We start from the raw sequence: 23,342 nt of genomic DNA on the forward strand, positions 1-23,342 counted from the left end.
GCTAGGAACAGGAGTTGCATACTGGGTTTTGTGGTTCATAGGAGCAGGATGGTGTAGCACAGGTGAGGGAGACCTCTCTTTATCTTCTTCCCTCCTGCTTCAGACATGATTCTGTTCATGCCCTTTGCCAGGCTTCTGTCCCTCTTTGACTGTTAAAGATGGCATCTCACTTACTGGAGGACTAGTTATTGGGGGTTTTTGGGGGTTGTTTTGGGGGTTCTTTTTTGTTTTTTTTTAATTGGGAAAATGGCTTTTTGACAGAAAAAAAAAGGAAATTTTTGAAAAATTTTTTTTCATCCTCACAAATGTTCCTTTTTCTAAAAGTTCCCCTATTTCAATGAAAGATACGAATACAACTGGGAAATACTTGTTTCTTTGGGAACTTTTCATGGAGAATAACAAAAGTTGTTTTGTTGTTTATGGTTTTAGCAGCTTTAGAAAACAAGGCAAATCATGGGATTTGAGTTGGGAGGTCAGTGTTCTTCATGTTTTGGTTCTAAATCATTAGGCTTTATTTTGTTTGCCATCTCTATTAGTGATGCACAAGAGATGGGCAAACAGCACAATAACTGAGTTTCCAGCCAGTACTAAACTGGGGGAGGCACTGTAAAGGGTGGTGAGGAGAGAGATGTGGTAGGATAAGACTTAACAAAATCAGACTGCATGAGCAGGAAATGTAAAATGAATTTTTAAAAAATGCAAATACTGTAAACAAGAAAGATAGAGAAAGAATCATCCTAACTTCAAAACTTATGGCTCTGGTAGTCAGGACTACTTAGAAAGCATGAAGAGGACTAGAAGTGACAGTGTAAACTTGCTCTACAGCTTTTTGGCTGAAGACAGGCATGAAGTATCGCACAAAAGAAAACTAGCTGCAGGCTACACTTGTGGATGACACAAAAGACATGGCTGTGCAACTCTGTCCATGAACCTCGGCTATGAATGCAGCTTCTTTCTAAGCCATTGCATTCAATATGTGCAGCAGTGTATTGGTCACAGTCTGGACACAGCCCTTGGCTGAAAAATTTGAAAGGGAAGTAGTTAAAGCAGAAGAAGCCGCTTCATAAGAATGTCTGGAAGACCGAAATCTAATACTGGCCTAATCTCTTACATCCTGTCGCAGTGTCTGGGCTGGCTCTTGCTGCCGTGTGCCGTGCTGGACAGCCATCTAGAGGTATGGCTGTGCTGGGAAAGGGGAAGCAGTTTGGGTTGCTCAGACATGGTGCAGGATGGAGCAAAGGCAGGAAGGGACCTCGGGAGCATCGGGATACTGCTGAGCAGGGAACCTGCTACTGGCACAGGACCATCTGCTGCCAGTGGTGAAACTCAACAAGTGTCACCACAGGGAAGACCAAAACTGGTCTGAGGCATAGAATGGGGCTCTTCAGAGTAATAGGGCCAAGAACTGGCCTGACCAAGGTATAAAAGTGGTTACTGGTAGAGCTGGTGCTGATTTTAGGATGTGTCTTTTATTTAGGCAGATGCCAAGTGTGTTGAGTTAGACCTCATAGAAGACTATAGATGGGCTAATATATTTATAAGCTAAGGCCAAAATGTCAGGTCTTGGAGAAAGGTAGAAAAACATATGTGGGACATTTTGCAAAATTTAATAGCTGGCAGGAATGCTTTCAAGTAGAGAATAATTCCTCTGGATGGTAAGTCCCGATCCTCACCTAGTCCCCACCAGGCTTTGGCTCTTCTTCCTTGATGGGAATTTTGCTGATTCTTCCTAGAGTCTGGCCCTGTTGCTAGAGCCTGGCTTCTCGCCTTTGCTCTTTGCAAACTTAAGAAGTTTGAGAAATGTAAAACAGTGGTGCAAACCCTAGGAATTATTGTCATCTATCTGAAGGACCAAATTAGTGCTGACAAGTCCAGTCAGACTGACGGTCTTCTGGTACCACATGCTGCAGAGCTTGCAAAAAGTTGGGGATTGGAGCCACCTCAATCCCAGGACTGTCCTGACACTGGTGTAGTCCCAAGAGTAGACTGGGGCTGGTGCTAGTTCTTCCAATTGCCAGTGGACTCAAGCGAGTGATCTGACAGTGGAGAAACGCTGAGGGGCAGGTATACCAAGCCACTATAAGAACGGGTCCATAGCTTTTTCCTTACTTTTTAAATCAAGTCATTCAGGGCATTTTTTCCTTCAAAAAAGATCTTTGAGATATTATATATTTGTCAGCATTCACAGGTTTTTTTTACTTTGTTTAAAAATGCTTTAGCTGTAAGTATAAAAATAAGATAACTCAGGAATGGCCTGGGGTCAGGAGTAGTTATGTGTCCCATTACTGCACTGAGCATTTTGCCTTTTCAGTGATATAAAATTTCCTGGAGATTGCTGGCTTATGAGTCAAGGCCAAACATCATCTGCAGATCATCAAACCTGTCAGCCCAGTGCTGCTTTGTGCAGAAGGAACTGGTGACTGTCTGGGAGGTGTTAACAGATGAGTGAAAGATGGTTGTCCCAGCCTGCTCGGAGGGGGGACTTCAGGAGGGCAGTGACTTCTCAGACAGATGACATGGTCAAATATGCTTGCAATGTGCACTGCAAGATACGACTTTAATCACATTTCAACCCCATGGAGATGAGGTGTGCATCGGTGCTGTTCTTTGTGCAGCTGCGAAAAGTTTCTATGTAACTAGCTGAGGCAGACGAGCAAGCCACATGCTGGAAAGGCTCCCTGAGCCGGCACACCAGCGCACCTGGAGCAACTGCGAAGACCCAGCTGGTCAGTTAATTACTTCTGTTAATGAAGTAGGTTTGGGATTCAGAGGGTGTGTCATGGACCTCAAATGAACGTCCACCATCAGTTGCCTAAAGTCATCAACCAGCTTCCAGATACCTCCTCTCACACAGAATGTGATCTACCTCAGGATCTGGGGATCAGCTGCTTGGCACTGTTGTGGGTTACTCCCGACTCTCAGAAAATGCAGCAAAGCTGATGTAACTCCCCAGATAGGGGCACTGTTACAGAAGTTCTCCCCTGGCTTGGAGAGAAGCTATTTCTCCTTCTCTTTGAAATACTCTCAGCATGGAGGTTATGAGATAAAGCAGACATAGGTTTGCCCCAAGCATGCAGTGGTGGAGTTAATGTAGGAACTAAATTTCAGGGGTGTTATGTTAGTGTCTCCACTATTCAGAAGGGGCTGTCTGTTTAATCACTGACTTTCAGTGATTTATAGAGGGTTTGTTAAATGTCTGTTAAAGTCAATGGAAGCCTTTTGATGTCAGCAGACTTCAGTTAGGCCCACAGTCTGCCCATTCTTGTAGCATCTGGGTACGTGGCAAGCGAAAAGCATGAATGATAAAGCCAGCAGTGAAAGTAAGGGAGGTCTGAAAGAAAAAAAAGCCTTCACTTGAACAAAAGCCTGTCTCAAAGGTACAGTGTTTCTCAGAGCTCTGAAATGCACAAACTGTTGCTTTCTTTTTTGGCTTTTCAATGTTCTATTTTGTTTTTTAACGGACAGTCTGTTCTCGCTGCTGTTATTACTTTTAAGTACTGCAGCCCCCATTGGTTGGGGGTGTTGTAGAAATGACTTCATTAGCATTTATTTAGATGTCTGCCTTAGGAAACAGCCTTGATTGATGTGCTCATTGTCTGGACTTTCCACATTGCTCTGCGGCTGTACTTATCTCCATTAAGCCATTCAGTTTTAAGCAACTGTGATGTTTTTGGGTGTGTGTTGGGGCTGGATTTAATTTTCAGAACATTCTTCAAACTTTAATTCTCACAAAGCCAATTTGGGGGGAAGGTTGTTACTGCCTTCCTGTTTATAAGTTGAGGTTAAATGTGTTACCCCAAGTCAAGCGTAGCATTCCAGCTGGAGCTGGAATCAGAACAGAGGAGATCCTGACTCCATCCTCAGTGTCAGGCTGTGCTTTTCTTTTGTATGCTTCTAGCCTAATGAAGCACAGTTTCTAGATGCCATGTGGACAAATGAGCCAGATCAAACAATTGCTAGCTGACACTCTCACCCACACTATTGCAAAGGCCAAAAAATTACCTCTCCATCAGCAACGTGAATGTTTGGATCATCTACATCTACAGCCCAGTAACAGCTACTTCGACCAAGATGTGTCCCTACACAGTGGACTCTGGGGAGAGGGACCAGTCATCCCTGAAATGTGTGTCATTTAGGGGCAAAAGCCCATTAAAGGGTGGCTTCTTGCAGAAGCCAGGCCTACTTTGGCATCTGCAAAAACTCTGAGTTTTTCACCTCTGAGCTGCTAATAACTCTATACCCAGATATCTGTCTTTATTTTCAAAACCCTTTGGTCATTAGAAATAACCCCCTGCTTGGACACAAAAAAAAAAAGTAGATGGCAAGAAAATAAACTTGAAAGGCTTTTTACTACACAAAAGGTTTGTTGCCTCTTCTAAAGCCACTAGAGTTCTGGACTTTACCTTTTGTCGTCAGCAGAGTTAGAAAACGCAGGGATAACAGATATAGGAGTGGGGGGATCAACTGCCAATTGCCACCAGTTTCGATATCAGGAATAATGTCCCTGTTTCACTCTGTTTCACACAGAAACAGAAACTCTGTTTCACACAGAGTTCTTTGCAGGACACTGAAGTGGACGTTAAGGGGGCACAGGCAGAACAATGCTTATGCAGGAGTGTCCCATGGAAAACTTGCTGCTCTGGGGAGGGATGTGACTGAGTGGCGGCAGTGAATGGCTGAGTGGCTTAGGAGAGGTTACCAGCCTTCAGTTGTTGAAGGCAGCAAGTCTTAGGGCTAGTTAGTGATGCCTATGAGCTAACACTGTCCATAGTTTACTGTAGGAGACCCTGTTTTTCTAATGGGATGTACAACTGGGGTACCAACCTCATGAAACAATGAAGATCTCACATTTTCCATGTGTTGGGCTATTGCTCTTTTTTTTTTTTCCCCTTTTAAATACATGCTGCTGTAGTCTTTGTTTACACTCCCTCCTAAAGTGTTATAGTTTATTTTTGTTAAATGTCTGCCCTTTTCTGCTCCCAGAGGTGTCTGGATTTCAGTGAAGGATGAAGCAAGTTCTACAAATGCAGTCTGATTCTGCAAAATACTGCATGTCTTTGGCCAGCCTTGATTTCAGTGGAGAACAGGGTTATTGGCAGTTTAGCACCTTGCAAGTCTGAAGCTCATGGGGGGCTATGAAAAGATCCTATGAAAGAGGAAAATTACATTGTGCTTGCAAGAACTTAATTTATCACAGTATTTATCTATATATATGTGATATATATATATACACACCACAGAACAAATTATCACAGTAGTCTATTAGTAGAAATTAGTGCAGGATTAGTACCTAGAGAGGAAAAGAAGTGAAAGCAAATGGATAAGGGACACCTTACATTAGGCACATGTAGCTCAAACCGTTTCACAGGGGATGGGGACAGCTGAAAATTCTCACTCTTTCCTGTTGCTGGATCAGATTCCTTTCGTAGAAAGAAGGCAGGGTGCCCTGGGGAAATATCTCAATAGCCTGAGGCCCCCTCTGACATCAGGTCAAATATTCTGGGTCACATAACTGAAGGTTGCATGATGAAACTCAATATTACAATGGATCAAGTGCTCCTGCCACATGGAGCTGACGTGCTCCTGCCCTAACAGACTTGGCGCGCTCAGCAGATGCTCGGGGAGAACAGAGGGTTCAGCCATGTCTGAGCACAGGGCTCGAGCGGCAATGGTGGAGCTTATGGATGAATAAACCTGAGCCAGACTTAGGTTAGCACTCGTGGTCACCAACTGCAATGGAAGGCAGTGGTGGTGGCAGGTGAAACTATGGCTCGGCTGGAGTGGAAGGGGAATAGGGAAATAATGTTGTGGTTTGGGGAACAGTTTTCTCTGCTCTATACGGAGCAAGAAAACAGGCTTGAAAAAAATGGGAGCGCCGGTGTGCACAAAGGAGAAAGTGCCATTTTCGTCTTGTCCAGTGCCAAAGTCTAAAATTAAAGCTTATTAAATGTCTAGGTCCAGAGAGTGAAAAAAGTAAATATTGTATGTATTCAAATGTGACTGACAGGCATTCCAGTGCAGACGCTGATCTTGCACCAGGAATGTGAAGTGGCCTGTCCCCTCTTCCAGAAAAACAAAGCCCAGTGAGTTGTCTCCAAACCCTATTTTCAAAGCTCAAATACCTTTAAATCAATTTCTGCTGCAGGTGTCCAAATAAGCCCCAGTTTCTATCATCTTTTCTCAGTAAAAATAGCTTATCCTCTGACACCTGGGAAAGGTGAAGGTGTTGCCAAGCACTGAGCTGTCATAATTGCTGTCATAATTTGCTTTCTGATAGTTTGAAGTCCCATTAGTTAGGTTTTGTTCTTCTTTTATGCTTATTACCATCTTCTGCTAGAAATGAGAGAGTGTGGCTGATGGGAAGGACTCCCATACTCTGCAGAAGTGTCACATAATGTTTTACAAACTTATTCCCTGCCTGCAGCCCAAAGCGCATTGCAGGCTGAACTCTTTAACATCTTGAAAGCTCAAAGCAATGTGGAAAAGTAAGATTGAACAGTGAAACCCAAAGCTATTTTCACTGCAGAATTGCTAGTTCACCTAATAAAATGCTCAGAATTCCTAGAACTTTTAAGACGTTCTGAAATTTATTGCCACTTAGGCTTGCCTCTGATTTGTGTATAAATAAAATTCAGATCTTCCGAATGATATGGTGTCAGCAGTATTAATATGTGTTATTTTGCAGAGCGAGACAAGTGCTGGTGGGAAGTGCTGGATGTGAACAGACCAGTCACAAGTGAAGGTACTGCTGTGGCACAGGCAGTTTCAACCTTCTCCTTTCCAGTTTCCTCGGCCTCCTCATATTCCTCAGTCTTTTTTCTGAAGAACCCTGTTTAAGGGTATCTGTGCCCATTCAGGCTCTCTTCCCTCCCCTGAAACTGGTAAAAGGCTCTCCAGTTACTTCTGATCAAAGTCTTGGGGTTTTGACCAATTCTTTGCTATATATCACTTAGCTGCCTTTCAGTGAGAGCGATTTAATTACTATTATGAGCCAGTATCTTGTAAACTTGTTTCTTTTGGAACGCCTTTCCAGTCCCCAAGAACATTATTTCCATGCCCTTATTTCTCTTGGATGGGCCCTTGTGTTGCAACTGCCCTGGGCTAACGCTTGCAGAAGTTTGAACTGCTGGTTTGGCTGGGAGTATTCTCCATTGATCACCTTCCAATAACTCCCAGTGACTCAGTGTCCTCCAGGCTGGTATCTGAGCTCTGCCTTTGCTTCAGTCCAGTTTCATTAGTATCCCTTTCATTTCACTCTTTGCAGTCAAGAAGAAAGCTCTCACAGAGGTGAGGGATAACATACATATTACATCTACAAAAATTACAAATTATTCATCACAGCTGGATTCAAATCCATAAAATCAGTTCTACGATCTGTCTGCTGCTTCTCAGAGCTGCTCTGTTCCAGATCCTGAAGCCTCCAGAGTAAAGCTATTCTTCTGGCTGGAAGGGGTATTTTATCTGGGCATAACAGATGAGATGCTGAGCTTGAGAGGGACAGACTCTGTCCTGGTAAGACCAAATTTCAAGGCAGCTAATAATCTCATGAATGTTTCTAATCATGAGGTGACAGATAATCAAAGAAAAACCCAAGTTTGTCCTTAGACTTGGAATAATCCTGTTCAGGAAACCCTACAGGGCCATGTTTCTTTATTATGAGCTTGGAAGATTTCCCTGACTTTGGGATAGTGAGCATTTCTCTCAAATGGCTGTTCACTGGGGATCAGCAAACTGCAGAGGGACCAAATATTTAATTAAAAACATACCCTGAATTTCCTGTGTCTGAAGTTTTGGCCAAGAAATCTATTGCCTCTTTATACAGGTGCTTTCAGGGTCTTCATATAGGCTTTGATGTGCATGCTGCTCATGCACTTGTCCCTAATGATACCATGGCATGAATATGGTAGAAGATTCTTTCACATGAGGAAGTACCTTATTCATGTGCTTCCTTGCTTTTCATGCACAGACTCCCACTGTAACTTACTTCAGGGAGCTCTGCAGGGCCATGAGGCTTCGGCAGGGACGTGTGACCCTCCCTCCCAGGGTCTGCATCCCAGCCCCAGTGCCATCCCTGAAACCCTGAAAGCAAAACCTGCGTCGACACAAAACCTATAAAAACCTGGCTTAACCAACAGGGACCAGGATGAGGTTTACCTGCCAAGCCTTCATTTTTTCCTTCTGTTTTCTGCAGAGGAGACTGGCTTCCCAAAACATATGATTTGTGAGAATACTTGATTTGAGAGCCAGTGACTCTCCTAACCAGATAAATGCTTTCGTTTCCAGCCCAAAAGCACTGCATCTTTTGGGAAAGCTGTGCTCTGGGGTGACTGACTGTGTTTTAGCCCCTCATTGTCCTCAGCAGCACCACAGTGAGGGTGGTGCCAAATGGCAAAATAGCAATGTCTTGGGGACAGAGTTTGGCTTCTGTCTGAAAAACTATGATTTTCTGGTCCTCTGAAAAAAAAAATCTCATGTCTTGATTGATGCCTCAGGGTTGGTTTTTTCATAAAAATGTTTTTTATCTATTTGTCCTGCATTTTGCAGAGGCAACCTGTGGGCCTGAAGCCGCCGTCTGCCCCAGAGCCGAGCTTTGCAAACCTGCTGACCCAGGGCCACTGGCAAAGGCAAGCAGTTGGGGATGTCCCATAAATCCAGTGGCTGCAAAATCCCACCCTAATAAAAGCTGTACCCTCGGTTGCACACGTCGGCAGTGGCGGGTAGTGGGGAGGGCAAGATGGTTTAAATAACTGTTAAATAACACATGCTGTTGCCTCAGCAACCCCCTCCCCTGCACATGGGAGCGGGTGTCAGACCCTTGCAGCTCTCCAACAGCGATGGGGGTCAGGGAGGCTAATGTATATTTGTTCAAGATGGAACGACATCCCGGCTGCCCTGGTACCCTGCTAGTAACCCAGAGAAACGACGCTGGGCTTAGCCCTGTTTAAAAAGGGGGAAGAAATCTGTCCCAATAATAAGCCACTGAGGGTGGCTGCCAGACACTCCCAACCCCTTGCACCTTCATGACATCCCTGGAGAAGGGTGTGGGATATTTTGGGGAGCAGCATCAGGCTTGAGGACTTGCTGATTCTGTGTGCTTGAGCTGGTGGTGAGCTGGAACTGTCAGGTATCACCTGTGGGGCCAGCAGCTGCCACCCTGTTATAGGAAAGGTGGGCTTTTGCATCAGATTATGGCTACATCCAGGCTCCCCTGCAGCAAGCAGAAATTCAGGTAGGAGATGGCTAGTTATCACTTTTTACAGGCAAAGCAGTGTGGCTTTTTCCTGGGAGGAGGTTGGGTTGGATTGGGGAGGGGAGGCAACGGCTCAGGTGTGCCCTGGGTGCTGCTAAGCTCAATTGCTTGGCAGAGCCCCTGCAGCTGTGGCTGAGCCAGATGAGGAACAGAGTGTGTGCTAGAGCTTGCACAGACAGAGCGGACAGCTCTTCAGAGCAAGGTAAGTTTGAACTGGACTTTGGGTTTCCTTGGAAAGTCTTATGTTGGTAGGGTGCTTTTTGCAAGGTCTTGCATTCTTAGCATGTTTTTTGCTGGTTGGAGAAGCCAGTGAGTGGAAAGTGTGGAGCTTAGGCTGCCATTGGAGGAAACCAGCTCAGGAGCTGGTGTTGATGACCTCTAAGGCTGGTTGTCTTGGTCAAGGCAATCCTTGTTTTGCTGTGTTTTGATGGTAGAAGTTTGAGGTAACTACCTGGAGGACTAAGTCTTAGCAGGAGGAGTTGTTGGAGGTGAATGTTGTTACATGAGGAGATGGAAGGGGTTGATTAATGTGTTGGTGTCTCACAGGGAGTGCTGTGGGGGAAGAGTTATGGCTGGATTTTCTTTTTTTTGCTACAGTTGTGCTGCCCCCTTGTAGAAAATGTGAAATTTTATTAGTGTTCTCTGAAGCAGGATTATTTTATTTCCCTTTTGCAGAGTTGCAATGAAATATGAAACTCACAGATGTCACGGTTTTTTATTTCTGATACAAATCCCTTCCAAACTGGATGCATTTACTGTATGCAGTTGCTTGGACTTCCCAAAGCCCCCAACTCTGTAAAGCAAACGGCAACTATCTGTCCTTATGCAAATTCTTTGTGAGGCCAAGACCTGAACTGGTTTGGGGATTTTCTTTTCTATTTTTGTAAGTGAACTGGTATCTGTTATAAAGACACTAGTGCAAAAGGCATTAACTTCCTCGTATGAGAGTCAGCAAGAGGGAATCAGTGAAATGAAAGGTCCTCACACTCCTTTAGCCTGGACAAGTGGGTTGGACTTGTTGCATTCTGCTACAGTGCCTTTCCTTGGGCTTGTCCCAGCGCTGGAGGGAATTTTCGGTGGAGCCAGCTTCCAGTCTGATGGCTGAGGTAGTGCATTTCTCTGCGCCATGGCTTCTGACGGCGTCTAGACAAGGGCAGTTATTACTGGGCTGGTTACTGCCCAGTCATGTTTCCAGGGCTGACTTGGCACTGATGTGGGCTCAGCACTTGAATCACAAAAATGCAAGAACTGAAGCTATGGCTCTGATACAATCTCATGGCACTACCATCTGGGGCCCCAGGCACTAGTACTAGTGTTTTAGCCTCAGCCTTGTTCACACTAGACCAGATCAATGAATTACAGATTTGGGTAGGTCAGAATTTACAGTTTCACGTCCTAAATCTGTGGTTTTGTCCCTAACTGCTTGGGCTGTTCACTTTTCTCCCCAATCCTAATCCCTAATTGATATTTGTTTCCCACTATTAAACCTCTTGAGAAATCACAGTATCTGCTGTGTGATTTGCAGTAGACAAGTATAGTCAGGGTTCATGGAAACACTTCGTGAGAGCTTTCTCCACACCTTGCCGAGCTGATTCACTCGGGAGTCAGCAAAGGCTTTGGAGTCCTGTATCTGCTCCGGTTTTGCAAGGAGGCATCAAGACTGAGAAATGAAGCAATGGTTTATCTCCCTCTTATGGCCAGATTCAGAACGGCTGCACTGCGCACAGCTTTTTGTTGGGAGTCCCTGCACTTGTAAGCTTTGGTGGCTGTGGATATGAGGGGCCCTGACTGCTCATAAGGAATTAAACTGACCTTTCTTTAAGGAAGCTGGTAAAATATATTTTTCACTACAGTATAACCAGGAAAATACCTGTGAAAGAGTTAAACTACTGCAGTTCCTTGCATTTTGAACTGGAGAAACTGGTCTCCAGTTTAGCAAAAAGTTGGAGAATGGGATCCTGCTGAGCAGCAATTGCAGCAATATCCCGTTTGCTGAGAAAGAAGGTGCTGTCAGAAAACTTGGCTGATACCCAGTGATGTCTACGGTGCTGGAGTGGTGGTGTGCTTGAAGCAGGTGGCATATGAGAAGTGTGACAATGGGTGCTGCTCTTGGTTTTTCTAGTGATGTGGTGAAAGAGAGTAAAACACTCCGTTAAGTGTTCCAGGTGTGATTTCTAATGCCCTGGCATCCCTTCTTCTGGCCAAAATCAAAATGATATATTGAAAACTCTCTCTTCCAGGTCTATTGGCTGTACCTTGTTAAAACCAGTCATGCTTGTCCTAAAAACAAGAGAGAAAGTGGAGTTGGACGTGGTTTGGGTTCAAGACTCCTATATTTATTCCAGTGTGGGTTCAGAGTGGTTTAGCAATGACTAGGTCAGTGTTTGGGGCAGGGGTTGGTTTGACCCACTGTCCTGACAGAGGCCTAAGTTTGATCCTGCTTTGTGCCAGGGATTCAGAGTTGTGGTTTGGACTTGCCTCCAGACAGTCATGATTGTTCCCCTTTCTCAGAAAGGGGTTTTGTTGCCTGACCTGTAGGCTTGGAATGCAGGTGTCTTGCTCATCTGGTATCAAGATTCAAAACTGGGCTGGTTGTGAATTCTGTAATAAATTTTAAACTTGAAACTGTATGACCGTGATGCGGGAGTACTTGAGGGATGAGTAAGGCCTGGGTACCAATGAGGGAAGAAACCAAAGATGAGAGATCTTCTAACATACTACTCTTTCCCACTTGGCTGTCCTCCCTTCACCAGATATGCTTGCGTTTAGGTGTTTAATTACAGGAGTCTGATCTAACAGACCTGCTTGCAGTTACTTGGGGATTAACCTGGAGACTTGGGTTGGGTTCAGCTCTACCACACAGACATCATGCTACCTTTAGGATGAGATGTGGTTACAAGCAGAAGAACTGTCACTGGAAAAAACTGGCTGGTTTAGGCAGAGGATAAATATATAATGGCAATTTGGATTCTGCTTCTTTTGGTGAAGTCTACTTGAGTCAGTGTCTGACTTGCCAATGGACTAGACACTAGTCAGTAAAATAGGTGATGAAGGCAGAGAACTGGTTGGGCTTGAGTCTTTGCTCAGTGAGTTACTTTTTCTATGTCACGTAGCATCGCTACCTGATGGTAAGATACCTCTTGAACTGATGATGTTAAATTAATGCTGTAGTATTGAGCCTGAACCAAATGACCTGCTCAGGAGCCGCCTTTGCAGTTGCAAAAGTGCTAGAAGAATGCATGTGTCCAAAATCCAGCCTCAGGTGAAACTGGTCTTGTTAAGGTGGTCAGGAGATGCAGTGGCTATCTTGCTTTGTTGGTAATCTGTTTCAGGTTAAATTGAAAGAAGCATCTCTGGAGTTGTCATCACAGAACAGCTACATAGCAAGTGTCTGAGGGAGCATGCATTTTATGTAACACTTTTATGAGAAGTTGCAAAAAAAAATCATAAAATACCTATTAATCATTTATAGCAAGAATCAGTTTTACTTCAAGAATGTGTTATAAACCCATTATTCATCACTTAACTCCTGTTTAGTACTTGTAATCAAGTTTCTCTTGGACTCAAATATGTATGTTTATAAGAATATCATTGTGATTCCACCTAGATTGCTTTGTGTTTGGTGGTATGCATGGTATGTACATTTTTCAGGAATAATGGGTGAACAGCAATGGACTCTGCTCTCAATTTTTCTATTGTGGCAGCATTTGGGACACTGTCAAAGGAAAAAAACATTAGAACTGTTGTAAGGCCGTAGTTCAGGTTTTGACATGAAGAAGGGAAAACAGATGGTGGGAAAGTAAGAAAAGTTCTGCAGTGCTGCAAGTAACGCTTCAGCTGAGATGTCTGCATGATATGAGAACTCTCAGAACACCTAAGAAAGCCTTCCCTCTCTATTTTCTCTAGTAAGACTGTAAATTTAGTTGGTTCACTTAAGAGAACCCGATTATACTTGTCTCTGACTAAAGAACATCAGAGTTCAATATCTGTGAAAATTTTAAGAATTATGTATCCAGTGGAGCTTTGGGTTATCTGGAGAGCAGGACAGTGGCATTTTCTGTTTTGCTGGGCCTTGGATACATAGGTTATAAACCCTTCAGGACACTATGTCTGCAGGAAAGCTACAAAAACCTGTGCCATCGTGTCCAGACTAATTTCTCAAGCCTGCTTTTACCAGAAGGGTCAGCTGATGAGAGTTAATTAATACCTAGTTCCTTGTGCTCTCTGGCTTGTCTGGCTTAAGTGACCAGGGTGATCTACCAACCCCAAAGGCAGTTCAGGAAAGTGCAGCGCTGGAGGGGAGAGCACTGACATCTGCTCACGGCTTTTCAGATGGCCGCTATCAGTGGTACCCTGCTCTTCCTTCTTCTTCCCCCCACCTTAAGCTGAGGGTGGTTTTTTGCTTTCCTGTATTCTAATCACATGGGATGTGTGATGATTTAATAGCCAAGCAACAGCTAAAATTTCAGGCACTGCCTTATATGCCACTTGACTGTGATTGATATGTGCTGGGATGATGGATTGCATCACCATGGATCAGTCATTCTAGACAGGTTTGTGGTTTCAGGTAGGTTTCTTCCTCCTTCATAGGGCTTGGGAAACTGGGTTCATTGGTTCATAGTTCGGTCCATCTGCTTCTAATTCTGAAGTAAGGATCTGACACTAAATGCCATAATTAAAACCCCTAGCCTGGCCAGCAAAATGTAGATTTCAAGATGACTCCATGGGACTTCAGCTATAATGTCTAATCCTTAAAACTTGTACAGTATATCACAACTTACCCGTGTGTATATATACTGATGTATGGATGCCTTCCATTCTGTTTTCATTGTATTGGGCCTAACTATAGCATCTGACTTCCTCCCTGCTCCAGGGCTTATGTAGGAGGGTAAAGTTATCTTCACTTCACAGGCAAGCAAACAGGTAAAACAACTAGCTACAGGCATGCCATGGGCTATCGGGGCTCTGCAGGAAACTTGTATGTCCTAGTTCCTAACCTAGTACCTACCTACTGAGCCACACTGGCTCCTGCAGGCTTTGGACTCTGGCGTTTCCATAGGGCAGAGCAGCCACAGAGTGGCAAGGCTGGCTTTCCAAGAATGCAGCTGAAATTCCCTGCATGTTTTCTTTAAATTGAAGCTGGTCTCTTTTGACTGGGCAGAAACAAACACATGTGGTTGGGACAGGCAAAGCCAAGGAGGCAGAAAATCTTTTAAGGTCCTTCACATTATTAGTATATCAGGTGAAGAAATGGTGCAACTCTTGGAATTTATTAAAAGCATGTATGTATTCATCTGAGAAAGAAAACCTGAGTGACTGAATGACTGTCCAAGAAACAGGAACAGTCAACTTGAATGTGAGAAGCACTCTGAGATCAAAAAGAAGGCCCATTTGACCAGAGGCTCAGCCTCCTAATGTATGGCCCTGCCCCTCCAGCTCCACGAAGGCATCTGATTGCTTCTTGAATTATTCAAGTCTCTTAGACCTGTCTGCCTTACCAGACTCCTTAGCCTGTATTTAACACATCCAGCATAGGATGTAAACTAACATGCTAATTTTAGTCTGACATCCTACTACACAAGGGAACAATTTCACTTCTACAGTAGGTACAAACTTGTTCTTTTGTTCTGCTGTGAAGATTTCTATAATATCATTAAGTTATTAAGGCTTGAGTCCTTTTTCTATCAGTTGCAGGGGCAAATGCATATAATCAAAAGGCACTACCTACCAGTTCTTCATTGTGGTAAAGACTTGGTGGTTTTTCTCACTGTCCCATTATGTGTAAGGTATGCTTCCACGGCTCTGATCCAAAGCAAGGACTTCAGAGCCCAAACATTAAAGACTATAATCCCAAATGTGGATTGGCTGCCTAATCATATTAGGTGCCTCAGTTCTGATCTGAAAGTTCCCATAGTAATGGCACTCATGCACTGTGCATAGGCTGAGACCAACTAAAGGCATAGCCCTACATGCACACAGCAGCACCACAGCATTAATGTTCAATTTAATACAGCACCACATTCAAAGACAGAACAATGGAAAAACTTTTTTATAACTATCGTGGCTGAATCTATTCTCCTTCACTCAGCTGTTACAGCACTTGTCAGAGGTAAGGAACTCAAGTTCAGATTCCCTCTTCACGGCAATAAATCCAGCTCCATTTACTACTTTTTAAAACTGAACCGGCATCCCTGCTTTCTACTTTTAGAGTATAGTACCATTATTATTGGATACTATACTAATATAGTACAATTACTACTGTAATCCAGTCTGTGTCTAAGCACAGTTAGAATCCTTTTCACTTGCTCTCTTTCTAGACTCTTGAACTTTTTTTCCCCCTACATAAATGGCTCAGTTTCAAAAAAGTGGCTGAGATACCCTACTAGGAGACTAACGATGGATCTTTTCCTGCCAAGAGCCACCCTTAAGGCTCTAAGGGAAAACACCTACTACTGACTTGGAAAGCAGTCTTTAAGCACCACATCAACATGCAGGGGAGAATCCTTTCCTCACATACCCCTTGTCCCATTTTATAGCAGGAACACAGACTATGTAACAGCAAGAGCCAAGCCACACAACCAGATTATCCCAAAATACAGATTTTTTCAAACCATATCAGGGAAGTTGCGGCCAATATAATTATCACTAGAAGACATGTATTTATGTTCCAATTCCAAGAGGAACAACACTTAAATGGGATAAAAACATTGATGGAAGAATCATCTCTCAGTAGGACTAGACAGCACTGTGTGGAATACAAACTCACTGCGGTGGCTAAATTCACAGAGCTCTCTTGTAAAGGGTTTAAAATACCAGATGTTCTGTCATCTCTATTTATGCATATAACTGTGTGGAGAGGAGGTACTAAGCAAAGTAAGTTAGTTACAAGATTAAACCACAGCATCAATCTACCCTACCAATTACCTGTTCTGGAAAAGGAACAGAGTATAGGTAGAATGGAATCTGTTCACATCCAAGGTGTATAGGTAAGGCTGTAGTTGAGGTATGTAGCCCATGAATAGCAAGGATTCAAACATTATTCAGTGTTATTCCATGACATAGGCAGTTACTACCTTCTTAAAGGATTGCTATCTGAAAGGAAAAAGAAATGGAATGGCTCTAGCTTATTGCCAGAAGTGCATTGTTCCCACAAGGTTGAACATGCCTTCACCATTGCTAGCACCAGGCTGAATTTACTCAGGATTTATACCTCATAAATGACATGAGGTAAGGTCAGTTCTGTTCTTTGCTACTTTAGTGGGGTTTTTTTTGAGACAGACCTTACATGGAGAAGAATACGAATATCCACCTTATTTCACAATAATTTCTACTAACAACTCCCTGTTGTCAGACTTGGATTAATTTATGAGCTGTGTGAGGTCACACTTCCATTAGGGTTCCAGCAATCAGGACCCCTGAATTTCTTTAAAGTAGTTTTGCCTTAAGAAAAAAATTCTGAAAAAGCTAGGAGTCAGAGATGCTTTTTGAAGTCTTTTATTGCAAAAGGTATGGACATTTACTGGCAGAATATTTGATCACATTCTCTACTTGACTGTCATCCAGAGGACACTGCATGCATTCAAGCTGAAAGCATAGGACAGTTTCCACTAGGCACCTGAGAAATTTCACAGGAAAGAAAAGTCTTTCAAGTTGAAAGAGACAAGCTTCAAACTGATCACCTACTCTGGTACCCGTTGCTTCCCAGAGTTACCTTGGAAATAAGAATTAAATCAGCTATAGTCATAGCCAACTGTAAACATCTCCTGCGATGCAACAGAAATTATCTAGGTAACTGATCCTGAAGTGTTCTTTCCAGTTTTAAACAGGAAATGTCTTTCCTAAAAAGCAGGCAGTGCAATGAGTTACACCTGATTTGGCATCTACTACTCAATGCTGTGTTATGCAGCAGAAGTGTATGACGCTTCCTCTCGTCTGGCTTATATCAAAGAAAATCTGTCAGCTCTTTCTTAGTCTCCAAGAGACTATCCCATCCGCCAAGACATCTTTCTTTTCTTCCTGCTCTGAAGTCCAGTATCATCTCAAACCACTTCCCTGCTCTGTCCAGACAAGAGCCAACTAACTCCCTTTTTCTTCCCACCCCCTTGCCTGAAGGCATGACTAACATCAATACATGCTGCTCCCTGATGGCTGTTAATAGCAAAAATATCTTCACATTTTGGCTGTCCCTCCACACACAGAACTCCGGGTGCCTCTGAATTTCACTGATTTCAAAGCCTTCCCACAGGTCTGATAAAGGTTAAACATCTTTGGCAGACAGCAGTCCTGCACCAAATGGAACAAGTAATCCATTGCCAATCTAACAGGACACGCATTTTGCAACTGCAGCTGCTTAGTATCAGGAACTCACTGCAAGAAAAAAAAGAGAGTTTAGAGGATGGTACCTTCTCCAGAAAATGCATTTGAATAGAGAATAGATTAGAACACATTAATTAACAGCTCCGTGTAGCTGCAGGTTATAATGGACTTTAAACTACTTGAATCAGACAAATGCAAACATCTATCAAGGCATTAAGGCTGCGAGTCACAGATAACTAAATAACTCAGGATGATACTACAGGCAGTTTAACTTCTACTATTAAATTTAAAGTAATGCTAATTGATCTAATAATTCCAAGCATAAGAACAGCAATTGAGCAATTATAGGTTACTTATTCCTTCTTAATAAATCAGCTGTAGATTGTAAGGAAGATTTTTGCTTTCAGAAAGCCCTAGCTGATAGAACAATTCACAATTAACTTCTTTTCATGCACTATGGTTTTAAGTTCCCCAGCAAAGCTGCAGATTGAAATTTTCCATCAAGATAGTGATTCCTCAGTAATGTGCACACAGGCCTCAATATTCAAATCAATGTTAAAATACAGGGCCTTTGCAGAGATGGGTGCATAATCATCTGTGTTAAGGCAGAGTAGTGATTATAGCCCCCTGAGGCCCCTTGAGTCATTTTAATCACAAAAACCAGAATGAACTTGTTTGCAACAAAGGCACCCTCAGTCCTGGAAAGATGTAGGTTGCTCTATCTAAACCAGTCAATTTGGAATGAAGATTTATTCACTCCCAGGGACATTACCCTTACTCCAGCAGTAAATATTTCAGTCATTAACAATTCAACACTCCAGTGCATGTTCTAAAGAAAAGCTATCTAAAACTTTCAATGCTGAAGCACAATAACTTGTCACCACTCTACTTTCAGCTGTATTTCAGTAAATGATATATATTTTTAATCCATTTGATATTGCTCTGAAAGCTATCTAGCCAATTCCATGTCAATCACTGCTGGATATGCTTTTACAGAAATAAAAGGCCTTTTGGCCCTCTCCAAAACCAGCACTGGCAGAGTCCACAGTGTTCCTTGATAGCTGTTTTACATCATACTTATGTCTTCAGTCCTAATGTATTTTTAGCAGACACTTAAGTGAAAGCAGCTCGGATGGCTGTCTGATGCTGACAACATGCTGATGATCAAAGTGTCCTTCCTGCCAAGCCAGGAAGAATACAATGTCTTTTCTGTCTTGCGTTATACGAACTACAGAGATGAGGTACATGAAAAATCTAAGTAGTAAGTGCAGAGATACAAGACCTTTAGGAGGCATCCTGAGATGGAGCTGGAGGATCCTTATTCTCAGGTTCTGGAGGAGGAGCTGGAACACTTTCCTCTTTCTTTTGTGCAGCCAAAAATTCATGAATCGCTCTCTCTATCTGGGGCCTGAAGATGTGGTTTAGTTTTGGATCCACCACCTGAGAAATAATTCTGTCCACTCCTGCTTCCAGCATTCCTGACCTTGAACAAAGACAAAGCAGTCATTCAGCTCCTCTGAAAAACTTCTCCCCAATCTCCTCCAGTAATTCTCCAGAGCCCTCCTGTCAACTGCAATTAGCATTAACATGGTGAGAACTGCAGCCCACTCAGTATATCCTTAACAGGGAGCTGTTTCAATCACCTATTTCCCTCCACCCCCTCTCACTTTTCCCTACAGAATTAACAACTGACATCTGGTCTCCCAGGTACTTAAATAACATGTTGGACAAGAGCCACTTTAATAGGGCACACATGGAAATGAGGTCAATAAGAAAGCAAACAAACATATTTTGGCACAAACAAGGGAAACAAGCTATTCTGAGGAGGAGGGCAGGTGAGAGCAGAGTCTTTTTTTTGGCTGACTTGAGGGAGAAGAGGCCTCTCCCCTAATAACATTACTGTCACTCATTCCTCGTAACTGTTAGTCTAGACAGATGAGTATTAATTACAAAAACAAGCACATGTAGCACACGGCAAAGTTTCTGGAACTGAACACTAGTAATTGAAGTGACTTATTACTTCAGGGACTGCGTCAGACACTTGGATTGTGGGGCACAGGCTGTCTAGCAGGCTTAAGTCATGTCTGTGAGGGAGCGGGGTACAGGAAATGGAGACATTGCCTGGTGCTCAGAAAAGTAGCCACAAGACTAATAAGGCCAGAAATGCTGGTGAGCAACTGGGTGCGGGGTCATGGCACATCATGTCACCTCCAGGTAACAGCACACGTATATGTGCATGCAACAAAGGCCATATACATCTTGACCCCCTCCCTCAGTGCTCAGTCTTGCAACTACAGGAGTGACAGGGACTCTTCAAACTCCCTAATACTGTGTGTCTATTCTGTGTACTAATAGCCTACTTAAAGGGAGCACTTTACATTCTTCTCATTACACGTTCTCTGATATAACAATTTTCAATTGCCCGCTTCATTCTAGTGGTAGAGTAACCCGAAATAAGAGAAGGCATTGACAAACATGTCTCAAGGACTCCAAGTAAAGACAGAAAATTCTGTACACCCGCCTAATTACAGATTAAACAGACTAATGCTACATACTAATGATTTTCAGGTTCTATGAAGTACTCTGAAATACAGTTTCTTCTGTGTGCGAGACATTCTAACGGCTTTCCTTACATGCATAAATGCCATTATCAAGTTCCCCACTGTGCCTCTCCTCCCAGCTTTTACTAAAAAGAAGTTTTTATCCTGTCTTTTAGTCAAACAAGCTAGGGCTCATGCTTCAGACTGCAATGAGTTAGCAGCAAGAGATACTAAATCAAAATCTCTAAGCAGCATAGTTTAAGCTGGCTTTCCCGTCATGCTGGAACTGTACTATCTTAAATAGCTGTACCAAAGCTACCCTCTGCTGCATGAAATCAGGCTAGCCCAGTTTGATTGCTGCTTGCCAGTGGTGAGTGCCTACTTAAACAGGCTTTGGCATCTTCAGCATTTTATCTTGAAGTAATGTAGGCTCTTCTGTTTTCTGAAAGTAGAGGTCAAGGCCATTCAGCTCAGCACACCAGGTAGAGTTTTGCTGGCAGGCACAGTGTTGGTTATTTGCAGCAATAACTTGGCTAGATAGCAAATACAAGTACTTCACCATGCTGCTCAACTCATGAAAATACAAATTTCAGGTAAAGCAATAGTGTAAGCACTTTAATGAGAGTTAAGACTGCATCCACTATTATAATGAAACTTGAGAGTGCAACAAAGTGTTGGGAAAAACTTAATTTTGCAAATTCTTATTTTACTTTGGCAATCAGATAAGATAGTTATATATTACTTATCAAATAGCATTACCATTATTTTATAGAATTTTGCTTACTTACTGAATCACACTCTGCCTTAGGCCATTTCGTAACTGGTTTTTGTTCATTGTTGGATTCCATTCCTGTTTGTCCAGGTGGGTTGATACAAAGTTGTCTACTTTCTGCCTCAGATTTTGATAGGCTGGCTAAAAAAACAGAATAATTTTTGGTTAAACAGCTAAAAGATCTCAAAACAATCCCCTGCCAGAGCCCTTTGCAGTACATCTTTTGTCACATACACTACTGTTCTGTTGTCTGTATTCTCCATCCTTTCACTTTCTGAATAATGGTAAAGTTGTTTTACCTAAGAACACAACTGGTAATTGCAAAGAACAGGTGGTCAGTGTGCTGTTATAATAATTTAAATAGCTGGATTGATTGGTTTTTAAAGTTGTTGTCTGCTTGTAATACCAGTTAGTGAAATGCAAACTGCCTGTGCAGACAGCAGTCGTTTAAGCAGAGTTCTTGTTGTCTGGAAACTCTCCATCACGGAATTCCTTGGAAACTGGCTGAGTAAAATTGTCACTAACAAAGAACTTAATTATTTGTTTCTGTGATGCTAACACAGAATATAAGAATTGTATGTTTAATCAGTGGAAACTTAATTCCAGTGAACAGGAGTTGAACTAACAAACCCATACAAAAACAAAGGACCATCCAGATCCTGGTACCATGCAATGAAAGGACAAAGGGGTGGCAACATTTACATTTCAGAATTTGATATGCATATGGGATGATGAATGAAGAGGTTGGTAACAGAGGCGCAGTGCCTGTCCTGGGCAGTGCATATCTATCCTGACAAAGCTGCTCTGACCCACAGCTGCTCTGTGCAGATGACCTGACAGCTTCAGTAATGGTTTTGCTATAGCTGCTGGGGTGGCCTAGAATGATAATTGCAGGTCCAATAACAGGACCCTTGCTGAAAGCGTAACAGTTTGGGAAAGGAAAACACGAGTCTTTTAATTTTGATATGAACAACAACTCAACTTCAGTACTGCCAATACACGACCAGGAGTTCATGTTGTGACTGAGGAAGAAATTAGTTTCAAACAATAGTCTGAAAGTATCTACTCAAAAAAGAAAGCTAAATGTTTTGGAAATATGGGAATTATGCTCAAGAGGAGCAGTGTTCTTATGGGAGACCATTCTCTTAATAGGGCCTGGGCTAGAAAATTAACATCTGAACCCGTTCTCTGGCCTGTTTCTCCTCTGGGCTGTCGCTACCACTTCATAGAATCATTAAGGTTGGAAAACACCTCTAGGATCATCAAGTCCACATGCCAACCCAACACCCGCAGGCCTCCTAAACCATGTCTGCAAGTGCCACGTCTACACATGTTTTGAACAGCTCCAGGGTCAGAGACTCCACCACCTCTCTGGGCAGCCTGTTCCGATGCCTAACTACTCTTTCAGTGAAGAAATTTTTCCTAACTTCGAAGCTACAGCTCCTCTGGCACAACTTGAGGCCATTCTCCTTCATCACTGAGCAACTTCGAGCCTGCACCACCTCCAGACCAGCCTGTCCGACAGCTGCCAGTCACAGCGGGGCCGTGAAACCCCACTGACCGAGAGAGCAGCCCCGCAGCTGTCGCTACACGCCGTCCTGGCCGGCCTCCCCCGGCCCCGGGTGCGGGACACCGGCGCGAACCGGGGAGAGGGGAAGGGAAGGGATGCGGGTGCCCCTTCGGCCAGCGGTAGCGGGTTCCAGGGACGGTGCCCGCAGCTCCGGCCGGGGGAGGGGACACCGGCCTCTCCCGGCTCGGCGGCGCTACCTTGGTGTCCACGTCGGCCAGGCAGTCCCGCCGGAAGCCGTCGAACAGGCCGCGGCTCTTGAGCTGCTCCACGATGATGGCGATGAGCTGCGCGTCGCCGGGAGGGAGCGAGGCCGGGTCGGTGGCGCCGGGCCCCGAGCCGGAGGCCGCGCCTCCCGCGCCCGCTCCGCCGCCCGCTCCGCCGCCTCCCCCGCCCGGGGCGGCCCCGCCGGCGCCGCCGCTCTCGGACATGGCCCGCGGCCTGAGCCCGGGGCCTGCCAGCGGCTGCGCCCCGCTCGCCCCCGGCCCCCGGCGCCGCGCCGCGTTCTGCGCAATCCTGGCGCGCTGCATCGCGGGGAGGGGAGTCCTCCACAGCGGGCGACGTTATAGGCGCTCGGCCGCTGCCCGCTGGCGAAACTACAAATCCCAGGGTGCACCGCGACGACGTCCCCACAAGGCAGCAGGGGGCGGGCGCCTTGCTTTGGCGATGCATCTTGGGAATTGTAGTTCACATGGGGAGATGGTCCTGTCTGGGGACGGGGCTGCCCCGACGGGCAGGGTGGTGGGGGTGCCGTTATAAGGCAGCCAGGTCGGTCCCAGGACGTTCAGCGTATAGTGCTCTGCTCCACAGGTGTTCTGTTTGGGGAGGGGGCCCCAGGGTTACCTCAGTGTTTCGTAGGCAGCTTGATGGTCTGAGGTCCCCATCCCGGGGAGGCTC

General features: G+C 44.2%; 1 protein-coding gene across 2 annotated transcripts in view; it reads right to left on the reverse strand.

Annotated features, from left to right (window-relative positions):
* The window catches only part of BOD1 (biorientation of chromosomes in cell division 1), a 116,496-nt gene extending 93,506 nt beyond the window's left edge, over positions 1 to 22,990 (reverse strand). The window contains exons 1-4 of one of the 2 annotated variants that reach the window (XM_075102449.1): positions 22,646 to 22,990; positions 20,895 to 21,019; positions 18,849 to 19,049; positions 16,729 to 17,617 (exon numbers count right to left, since the gene is read on the reverse strand). In XM_075102449.1, coding sequence (XP_074958550.1) covers positions 18,851 to 19,049; positions 20,895 to 21,019; positions 22,646 to 22,975 — 654 coding nt within the window. In that variant the 5' untranslated portion in view covers positions 22,976 to 22,990 and the 3' untranslated portion in view covers positions 16,729 to 17,617; positions 18,849 to 18,850. Of the gene's footprint in view, positions 1 to 16,728; positions 17,618 to 18,848; positions 19,050 to 20,894; positions 21,020 to 22,645 lie in introns of those variants that run through there. The other variant, XM_075102450.1, reaches the window with a different exon arrangement.
* Positions 22,991 to 23,342: the final 352 nt, after the last annotated feature.

Source organism: Phalacrocorax aristotelis, chromosome 8, assembly GCF_949628215.1.
Source record: "Phalacrocorax aristotelis chromosome 8, bGulAri2.1, whole genome shotgun sequence".
NCBI lineage: Eukaryota > Metazoa > Chordata > Aves > Suliformes > Phalacrocoracidae > Phalacrocorax > Phalacrocorax aristotelis.